The sequence below is a fragment of the Amblyomma maculatum genome, chromosome 11, assembly GCF_055883805.1.
Source record: "Amblyomma maculatum isolate TAMU_Amacu chromosome 11, ASM5588380v1, whole genome shotgun sequence".
Lineage (NCBI taxonomy): Eukaryota > Metazoa > Arthropoda > Arachnida > Ixodida > Ixodidae > Amblyomma > Amblyomma maculatum.
The window spans coordinates 51,992,501-52,004,026 of NC_139354.1; the positions used below are offsets into that span (position 1 = coordinate 51,992,501).

The 11,526-nt window shown below is 43.6% G+C and overlaps 1 protein-coding gene across 2 annotated transcripts in view; it reads right to left on the reverse strand.

Annotated features, from left to right (window-relative positions):
• Window positions 1–3,741: 3,741 nt before the first annotated feature.
• LOC146173796 (uncharacterized) overlaps window positions 3,742–11,526 on the reverse strand; it is a 31,987-nt gene continuing 24,202 nt past the window's right edge. For both annotated transcript variants that reach the window (XM_084583817.1, XM_084583818.1), the window contains exon 5: window positions 3,742–4,031. In XM_084583817.1, coding sequence (XP_084439943.1) covers window positions 3,880–4,031 — 152 coding nt within the window. In that variant the 3' untranslated portion in view covers window positions 3,742–3,879. The remainder of the gene's footprint in view (window positions 4,032–11,526) is intronic.

Sequence of the window (11,526 nt, forward strand, 5' to 3'; positions counted from 1 at the left end):
TCTGTTCGCTGTAAGTGTGGAATTCGAGGAAGCGGCAAATGAAAGGGCGCATGGGGCCTGGATCGGACGACCGGTGGGGTCACCTTCGTATATGCAATGAAGATGATAACTTTATTTTTCACCAGATAAGGAGGACCCAATTCCCGCCCCCGGCACACAGGCCTAAGGGACGGGAGAAGAGACCTCCGCGATCAGAAGCAGGCAAAGAGGTCTTGGCTCTTCGCGGCTTCTTCCGCCAGGTGGATGGCTTGTAGCTGTGGAGCACGGACCTCGCTCCGCGGCAGGGCTTCCCAGGCTTCTCTACAATTTATATTTGTTTTAGCCCCTGGGGAGCTAGTACATTCCAAATTATATGGTCGAGGGTCCCTCTCTCCCCACAGTGCTTGCATTTATCGTTTCTCCTATCTTCCATTTGGACATAATATGCCCAGACCGGGTTTACAAAGTTCCCAGCTTGCAGGCACCGCCATGCGACTGCCTCCCTATTGTTTAGACTTTTATCCGGTGGTGGCACCAGTCGCGTGCTTAACCTGTAACTTTGAAGAATCTCCGTATAATTTTGCAGACGCTCGTCCATGTTCTGGCAATCGGGCGGCTCCACAGTTACCCGGAAGTAGAGAGCTCGGGCTAACTCGTGGGCCGCTTCGTTGCCAGGAACGGACGTGTGTGCAGGGGTCCAAATTAGGCGAATTTTCCTGTTTAGTCGTCAACTCGCCAGAATCCTTGCCGCTTCCGGCGAGGCCCTACCCTTTCCAAAATTCAAAATAGCCGTTTTGCTATCGCTGATTATGAAATTGGCTTGCGTTCCGCCGCAAGCGAGGGCTATTGCAACTTCTTCAGCCGTTTCAGCGTTGCGGCTTCTAATGGTGGCGGCTAATACTCGCTTTGTGACTTCATGGCCTGTCGTGATGGTACATCGCGCGCCCCTTGTCGAACACAACCAGCCTTTCACTGAACGCATTAAAATTCATCGTTGTTCTATAGTTAGTCTACAGGAAAGGAAAGGCGCAGTATCTGTCACTCGCGGAATCTCGCCATCATTCGCTTTGAACACATGATGAATTATGAGAGCGCTTCATAATCCGGGACGTGGCGCTTAAATATTAAATATTTAAGCATAGAGATTAGGTTGGGTTCCAGCCCCGCCGGGGTGGTGCAGTGGTAAGACACCCGACTACTGTGCCGGAGTTCCCTGGTTCGAAACCGACCTCGGCGGCTGCGTTTCGATGGAGGCGAAACGAAGAGGCGTCCGTGTGCTGTGCGATGTCAGCGCAAGTTTAAAGATCCCCAAGTGGTCAAAATTAGCCCGTAGCCCTCCACTACGGCTCCCCTTTCTCTCTTTCCACTTTCACTCCCACCTTCTTCCCTTCCCTTACGGTGCGGTTCAGGTGTCCACAGAGCAAGTGTGGCAGATGCTGCGCAGTTCCCTTCCCGGGAACCAATTATATATATGTGAAGGAAAGAAGCCTTCTAAGCAAACATTACAGGAAATAAAAAAGTCATTAAGTACAATCCCCAATGCTTTCCTTGGCCTCGCCGATTGTTGGCTTCTTTCCTTCATGTATTATAGCGAGCACCCTCATTTCCCCTTAATTGATCTGCTTATATATATACATATATATATATATATATATAGGTTAGGTTCCATTGGACGTAATTATGCTTATGGGCCTCTACTGTATATGGCGCTCCCGAACAGCAGGCTATCACTGTGACAGGGATGCCAGACCTGCTCGAACTTATTTTCGAGAGAGTATAGAGTGGTTTATTGCCATTCAAAAATTGGCTGCAGAACCTCCTGAATGGCTCTCAAGGGTAGAGCTTTTGTTGTCTCTGCAGGAGTTTTAAAGCGACGAGGCCAGTCTAGCACTGGCTGATCATGACATTCATTCATGTACATTGCCTTGTGTGCTTTTTTGTTTTATCGGAGTTTCCTTGTGTTTAATGTTGTGTGCGGGCAGCAAAGAAAAAATGCGGGGCGTGGCGCAGTGGTAAAGCGGTCTGCTGGGGAACGAAGGGATGGAGGTTCGAGGAATATTCAATAAACCAATTCCAATTCCCTGGTGGGAGAAAATGTGTTTTATTTATTTTTTAAATATCAGAGCCGCCGCAAAAGCGTGAACCTTTACTGACAAAAATGAATAGCTATTAAAAGTCTCCGCCCTAATATTTTGGCTTGCAGCCGCGAGAAACATATAGCATGCTCTAATAGCAACCATTGGAAGAGCGCCGGACAATCAAATGAGTGTCATACTTAAAGCATGGATGCTAGGCATATAATGTGCTATGTCTCTGCGTCAGCAAAACTAGCATGCCCCGGATCCCATAAGTGTAGATATTCTGATTCAGAATTTTACATGATAATGTCAAGAAGGCAATTGCGGGGTAATATCTTTACACTGCAGCCAATACCAGGTGGTTTTATCATTTTTATCACTTCATCATCGGAATTACGACTATGTATATGGTTCATCTGGAATTATCAAGGCACCCACAACATCTTGTTCGTTCTTCCAGTTTTCTAGATTGAATTATAACGCCTTTTTAAAGATTGCTCAGCAAATTTATAATCAAGGTCGCCCTACAGCAGACGCCATTACGTTTGTGAATTATCCTCGAGCGCTCTGTATGTGCTAGCACCAAAGAGCCGTGATAGCAGAAAACCACTACTTCACAGGGTAAATCGACAAACCCAGAGGTATGTGAGAGGGCTCGAACTTTGCGTTTCCCCCTGAAATCTATTGTAGTGGATTAAAACTCCGGAAAGGTTTTAGGAAAGCGAATAAAATACTTTAGAGCTATCGCTGCAGTCGACCGAAATGCCTGCTAACTATGCCTACGTTCTTATTACTGTATTCCCTCCCGCTTTCAAAATAGCAGTAAACATACGGCCAACACTGGCGTTGGTACACGCAGGTAATGAACCACTGTCAGTTCCCTGGCTGGTGTTGTTATCGTCACGTTGCGCCTTGCAGTCCTAACGTGGCTTTACTGGGTGCTGCTGTGTCATGCGACTTCACTTCTTCAAGTGCTTTGTCGATTTGTCGTTTCGGTGTGATGCCTTATCGCCCTAAAAGACTAGCTTTTGAAAAATTCTCCTATGCAAGCGGGGGCGCTGTGTTTGTAGAAGTGTTCTAACAGCTGCGGCAAAAAATCTAACTTACTCCATAGATGGTAATGGGGAGTAAAGTAGGTGTTTCTACAATGGACACTGCTCTCGATGCAAGCAGGTCTCGAATTCTGAGGCTGCCAGTGCAGGACTTGGACGCGAGCATTCGGATGAGAATTAAGGTAACCTTAATTGCGTGTATGGGCATTGTCAAATGGTGTGGACAGCTTCACCATGGAGTTACTAGAGTGAAAAGCTGCTGAACGGTTTGGAAAAGTTGCACGTTGTGGCGCTGAAGAGCGGTATACAAGGGCCGGTTACGGGACTCTGATGTTGAATTCGCGAAAATATGTATCAAAGAAAGGGCTGGGACAAATATAGAAAGAGGCTTATGTTTTCAATTAGAGTAACGTATTGAATATCTGCAGTTTACGGCTAATTGAATCGTGCCTGTGAGCGACCCTACCTGAACCTTTGCCAGCAGTCAACGTGTGACCTTGTCAAACATTTTCCTTCGCATGTTCAAGTTGAGCTGAGGTTGATATGCGCAGTTAGCAAAAATAACATAGTTCTCATCAAGGCCAAATTCATTTTGTAAAGAATAATTATTCAAGTATGGTGAAAAGCAAACCAATATATTTTTACATCTTTATTTGCCGCAAAATATCTGTGCTACCCAACCCTTTATTTTTACCCCTGCCAAGAATCAATCACGCCAATGTTCACTCATTATATTCTTTCAGCCAAGGAGTACTTTGTAAAGGCATTTGTTAAGGCATTTGTAAAGGCACGACCGGTAGGCCTTGACATGACGGTTCATATAGAGTGATCCTTTCACCGGGGCAATTCTGATCAAAAACGTTCCAGCAATCTCCGGGAATGGTGTCATTTGCAAACTCTGCTGGTTGCAAGAGCTGGCATTCTGAAAAAAAAAAAGTTATACACTCATTTAAAATATCAGATATTTCGACCCGACTGTAAAAAACATTTCTAGGGAATGCTGTATGGGTGAATATCAGTTTTTGGAACTTTTACTATATCTCTTATTCCGAATAAATTAACTACAGGTGAAACACCTTCCCTATTTACAACATCACCGGATTGAGGGCATCTAAACACACTCGCTACAGTCGTGCTGTCTACTGATGCTGAACTACCTCCCCTTTTGCGTAGAAGGTTGGCAGAGCTGCACAATCTATTCGCCAGGGTAGTCATGCACAAATATTGTTTGTATTATGACATTGCCAATGCAGTTTGACAGAGACATCCCAGGCAGCACATTTCATCGGCCAAATAATGGGGATTGATTGGGGATTACTGGCCCACAAGTGGCCCAATGGTGCCATTGAGCTACCAATAATGTGCAGCCACGCTATACCATAATCATTATTGGCCCAGTGAACTTCACCCATATCCGTTATTGGCATTCAACCGGCTAAGAGCGGTCAATAATGCCCATTCATATTGAACAGTTTGCCATTATTGTATACACAATGAGGCAGTCTGGTCATTATTGGACAACCAGCTGCAATTGTTTGCCAATATCTTCCACACCATGGTATAACCTGGTAAATATTGTCCGGTCAATAACAACGGCTTCTCAATATTGAATATATCTAGGCATACAGTGGTCAATAATGTCCAACCAACTTTGGCGGCTTCCTAACATTGTAATATCTTGGTTTCTAGTGGTCGATATTGTCTAATGAGCCTTGATGGCTGACCAGCATTGCACATATCATGGCATAGCTTGGCTAATATTGTCCGGCCATTATGGTTGCCTCGTCAACATTGAATATATCTTGGCATACATTGGTCAATATTGCCCCACCAGCTTTGGCGGCATCCTAACATTGTATATATCTTGGATTATAGCGGTCAATATTGCATAATGAGGTCTGATGGCTGGCCAGCATTGCACATATAATGGCATAAATAGGTTAATATTGTCCGGCCATTATGGTTGTCTTGTCAGCAATAAATAAATCATGGCATATAGTGGTCAATAGTGACCCGCCTGTCATGGCGGCCTGCCAACAATGTATACATATGCATTATATTGTTCAATATTGTTCGATGGACTGTGATGGCTAGCCAGCATTGCACCCTAATGGCATAGGTTGGACAATAATGCTCTGCCAATATGGATGGCTTGTCAACATTGCATACATCTTGACATAGATTGGTCAATATTGTCCCATCAGCTTTGATGGCATCCCAACATTGTATATATCATGGTTTCTAGTGGTCGATATTGTCTAACGAGCTTTGATGGCTGGCCACCTTTGTACATTTCAGGCTGCGGCGGCGCTAAAAAAACAGTAGAAGCAGCTCTGACCGACAGAGACGTTTCTAATGCTTGCATCTCAATATGACAGTGTGTTGGGGCTAATTTCGTCGCAACTAAATTTTTCGCTGGCCCGGACGTCAGTTTATGTTCAACTGTAGAAGATATTCATACGCCATACGTAATTTGGGCCACCATATATATAATGTTTATTGGGATTAATGTATAGATTGTCCTAAAATTGTTTGACTGAGCTGACCAGACAAAATAAACAGAAGTGCCCATCATGGAAAATGTAGAATATATTTTTTTTAATACATTTTTCGTGATTCGCTAATTGTTGTGTATGACCTGCGATTATACTTGACCATTTTGGTAGAGAACTCTTTTATTTACGACTTTAGGCACGATTAATTCTTATGTAAATTTCTGCATATATCTTCGAGACAATTCCTGCAGACTAGAGGCCCGGATGCCGATCACGCGTGGACGTAGCTAACACAGATGGTGTTCCGAACTTTAGCAAAGTGTTGAAAAAATTCTGACAGCACATGGAATCTACACTGCAGAAATTAGTGAAGGCGAGATTAATGCTACTGCATACGGTGCATTACGTATCATTATCGTTATCAACTAAACGCAGCGTCATTACCATTGATTCTGTCATCATTGTCATTATCACTAATTGCAGCGTCATTCTCGTCGCTATCATCACAGTAGACAATGAGAATTACGTATGGTGCTAGTTTCGCGATCCAGGGTTTAGCGCAGTTGGTTAAAGCGTTAACTAGCCTAGGAATTCGATTCCCGGTGGAGACGATTTGTTTTTCTGATCTCGTCAAATCAGGATGATTGAAAGTGATTGACACATCAATGCACAATGCACAGATATATCCATGCACAGATCTCGAACACATCTCGCGCACAACTCTCGCGCACGGAATTTCGTTCCATGGGCCTATTTATACGCATACGAGTACAAGCATACGCGCACGCTCGAGCACACATCTGATCTGACAAGCAAATGTTTAATAGATGCGTGTCCGCGAAAAAAATCCTGTGCAGTCAAGAAACGCAAGGTACTCGAATGCAAAGAACACTACAGAACGTGTGTGTCGCTTGAACAAACACCAGGGGTTACGTTTGGATAGTAAACGCAGAAACGATCGAATATATCCGGTGAATGCACATCCTGTAAACGTTTGTCCATGATTGGAAACACGCACGCGTAGCATCATTATTTCCGCCTTTTTTTTACGTGATGGAAAGAAACCCAACATGTTCAAGCTAAGCAGAGGTGGGAGAGATCGATCGCGCTAGCCAATCAAACACGCACTGCATGATTCGCCATTACGCTAGCTGTTTCCGGCATTTAGCATAAGCACCGACTATACCACGCCTCAGTACTAGCTGTTCTTATAGACAGATATGTTGGGCTGCTTTCAGGGCCTTCGAGTTCTAATATCTACTAAACACAAATTTGTACTGCACTCCTTTGCGCTCTGCTGTGGGCTTCAGCAACAGACAAAGACTGAACGACTTTGGCCATCGGTGCAGCAGCGCATAAAATATTTCAGCTCAAATAAAAAATACAAGCAACATATATTCTAAGTTATGTCTAGCTAATTCACTTGACAAGAAAACAAATCTGAACTGTTCTGGAATGGTTCGTATTCTAATGCGACGTAAATCGCACACTGCCAAAAATTAGTGTACATGATAAAAGATAATAAAAAAAAATCAACAGCACTGCATGGGGCAAGGCAAACGAAAAAAAAATAAAAATTTAAAACAATTACCAACAGTGTAATGAATGCGCGCACATGTGTCGCCAGCATATATGGTAACAAAATTGAAATTGCATAATAACGATGTTCTTTACGGAAGTTATTTTTGTTCGAAAGCGGTAATATATGGCTCATAATGATGCATTTGACCACAGCGTTTGACAGCGCTCTCCTAAGCATTGTTCAAAAACTATTCTTCAAACATTCAATGCCTTATTATCCAACCATATGATCACCGCACCGAAGGTGTTTCCCTTCAGAGAACTACATAATTCTATCCCATCATGTCAACCAGGCAGCTAATTGCGATACATATATATTAAAAGTAATGCGAGTGCGTTACTTTAGCAGTTTTGAGGCATTTTTAGAGAACACCACTCTCGAAGAATTTAACACATGATTGAGAATTAGGGTTCCTTTGTGAAATATTCTGCCGCTTTCACAAGCGCTGCTTCCGCGGGCTGAAAGATGATTATACCGCGCTTCTTTCTGAGGACAACCTTGTCCCAAGTTCGTAGATATAGTTTCAATGTTGACCCTTGCTTTCTTTCTGTTTTCTTTACTGCAAATTTAGTTCTTCAGATCGTAGCTCGTCGAGTATTTTGTATTTCTTGATATGCCCACGCTTAGTTCTACGCGGATTTTTTCTTGCTCTAAATGTCCACCTGATTTGAAAAAAAAAAATGAATAACATGGGAATCTTTAACCTTGAAGTACTCGTAGTTATGGTCGTTTTCGCTTTTCTTTTCCTTAATAGGAATACAGCAAGTATACGGGCTGTTGCATCACTCAGTTGCGCGTGATGACGTTTCAAGAGCACTCCGTCATGAACAGCGACCTGTGTGCCACCTTTAATAAAAAAAAAATATGTCCATTTGTTCGAACCGAGGACGATTCCGTGAAAACTGAAGATTGTTTTAGGTATGTGATTATTATTTGAAACTATGAGGCAAAACGTATTTTGCATTAACAAAAAAAAAATATAGCGAAATTATCATTCCATTGAAAATGTTACCGAGCCAACAGTCGAGGCGACCAAAGAGCTCCGAACGCACTCCTCTTTGTTTTAGCGAAGCCAAGGGCAAAACTCTGCGCCTTCCTCCTCACACGCTTGGCGCAAAGAACATATGGTTTTCATTCTCTGGTCCTTTTGTCGCCTCTCAGCCCGAGGGCCTTGACTAAAGCAATTCTCCAAACCGCTTTCAACTTCCCGTCTTGTAGCCTTTTCTCCCCGTAAAGCAGTCATCGCGGAAGGGCAGCGACCTTCACTGCCCTCTCTTTCCTCTCGGCTAGGCAGGCGTTGCTCACAATGCCCCCCACTCTACTCCCCCTCACTCTTCCCTTCCTTCCCGCCAACTTTCCTGGCCGGCAGCCTTCTGGGCTCACGTGGTCCTGCGGGACCTCTTTCATTTCTCTCACCCCCTTTCGAGCTTTATGCCTACTCTTCCGATAGATCTCAAGCAAAAAAAAAGGGGGAGAGAAAACACAACCATCCTTCTGCCCCCTTCCAACCGTGCCTCAAACCTCGACACAAGCCGCTGATTCAGAGGCGTCTGGTCGGCCACACAATCCCCACCAGCTCGAGCTGCTCGAGCTCCCGCAGCTTTGGACAGCAGAACCGAAAAACCACGCCTTGTGAAAGTTCCGATTCGGTTTAATGGCCATGCCTGAAAGAGGATATTTGTGAGTACCACCAGCATTTTAAGTTGTTTGTTCATAACTGAGCTCTCTGAGATTATTTCTTGCTTTGTCTCCTTGTAAGATCGCTACTTTTTCTTACCAGGTGTATAAAGCATCAGATCCCTGGGATGTACTTTGCGTGGCAGCATTCATTTTAGATTGTTGAAACTGAGGTCTGCAAATCTGCGCTAGCCGTATGGTAAGATACTTTTTTTTGCATTATTTGATGCAGTATGTTTTCAGCCTTGATCATCATGTCAATAACCGATATGCTTGCGAGAACGGAAAGTCATTTATTTCGACCGCACCACGCCAGTCAGTTCTGAACTGTATTTTCAGCGCACTATTTTGTATGCATAAACTCTGGTCATAATGACAAAATTTACGGCGCAGAGGTGGCCAATTTGTATTGCAAAAGAAAAACGTGGTCCTGTAAAACAAGACGCGTGTTTTGTGTGATTTTCAGGTTACAACTTCATCGCGCGTGTGTTATGTGTCTGAAGTGGTCAGTTTCTTTTACAAACTATATTCAAAACTCAGAGTTAAGTCTAGCTTTCTGGGACATAATTTTTAGTTGCGAGCGAATATTTAATATTGTAATTTGACGTTATGAATGCGCTATTGGAATGGTCTAAACGACGCGTAGCTTATTCACTTGTTTGATCTTTCTCTTGCGCTAATCCCGAGTAGTAGAAGGGTCATAAAATAGCCGCTTAAAATAGGTTATTTACAGTTGCTACCATAGTTCTTATACTTTAGCACATATAAGAAACTTGTTCCCACAACAAACGTGATGCTAAGTTACGGATTTCTTTATTTTTCAGTTCGAGTGTATCATACAAACCCCAAAGCATCTGTGTCGTACGTTGTTTTAGCTGCAGCTTTGATAACTTTTAAAACGTTCTGTTTGCAGTAATGATGCGGTGCACACTAAATTTAGCAGCCGCGGTCGGAGTGCGGCTGCCATTTTTTGTGTCTGTTTTTTCCTTTGTAGTTTCTTTTTAGTTCTTGCGGCAATCTATTCAAAGGAAAGCTATTGATTTGAAGCTTCCAGTTATGACGACGTCTTTCTTCTACAGGTGTTCGATCACAAAGGCACTGCAAGTATAAGGGGGCAAGCACTGACTACTGTTTAACGAATAGATAACGGCAAATATAATTTTGTTTTATGTTTCCAGCGTCAACAACACATCCACATGGGAAGCCGTGCACTGCCAGATGTCGCAACCAATGTAACCAAGTTAATATGGCCGGCCTCACTGAGCATGCAGCTTATTTCAACCTGAGTAAATCAGACAAGAAAGTTGCCTGAGGGCCAGCAGGTAGTGCTTTATTTTGCATTTTTACTCCACGGTCTAGCTGCACTTCCACTTTCCAAAATTTTTCTGTCTTAATGGGATTTATGAATGTTGCTTTTATTTCCAGGTGCTATCTGCTAAAGGAAATACATTGTTATGCACGCTGCTCAAGTCCATATCTTTAAAGGCTGCATGGAGCTGCTGCCCCTACAACCGACCACAAAACAAGCTGCGATGAACGCAGCGCCTTCCTCCAACCTGGGACCTGAGAACACCTTGCCAAGGGACGCAAAGACAGGAGGAGCACTGAAGTCTAAGAGTTCTGCCTAAATGTTTCCATGCCCTGTAACACGTGCACACCTAATAAATCCCCATGCAGTGAACCTTTCAGCTGTATTATTTTCTGTGCATGGATATCCTCGGCATGCTTTATTTAAATAAAAAGCTGCATGAAAAATATCTGCACTGCATAAGTAGGGGATGGCTTTGCAGGTGCCTATTAGTCATAGCACGAAAAAGCAACTAGCCGGATTGCCAATTGCTCTGGCTGGATGCCAATAATGCAAAACCACTGGGCAAGATTGGACTGGAAATATTGGGTAGCCGATAAATCTGGCTGGATGCCAGTTGTGAATATCCAGTGAATAAGCATGGATACAAGATATTGGATGGCCAGTGAGCTTGGCCGGATGGCCGTGATATAACAACCAGTGAGTGAGCTTGGGTGGAAGATATTGAGTAGCCATTGAGTGCCGTTGAATGCTGGTAAACAAGGTAGTATGCCAATACTGGTTTTGATAGGAGAGCGGATCAAATTGGTTGGCATATATCTTGGCTCTTTGTGCGCCCCAATCAGATGCCATTATTGACCAATATTGGGACCAATATATCCCAATATTGGACCATTGGCGGTCCATTGACGGCGTGCTGCTTGGGATAGTACGAGTGCTCGAGTGAGTGCTTCTGCGAACCTAGTACGTTAAATGGGACTACAGCGGGGAGGGGTGGCTAGTATGCTGTGTATTCGCAATGAGCGCACTTTATTTTTCTTTAAATATTTTTAAAAGCCATTACCTTAAAAAATGTGACATCCTCTCAAGTAGTGTTAATTCTAAACTGTATTTTTTAAATACTCTAAACTTTAACACGTTACGGGCAGGTAGAAGACACATTTGAGCGATGTCTCCGTTTTTTCTAGAAAGCCCGCATAGCTCAGCTAGTGTTGTGCTGACCAAATATCATTTACAGAACTCGCTTTATTGGCTCCGTACAAGTCTCCTATGTAGATATTTATGTGTTTCTCTTCAACAGCTGGCGCCATCTGCTGCATCATACATGTACACTCAAACTTACTCGTTTTTGCGA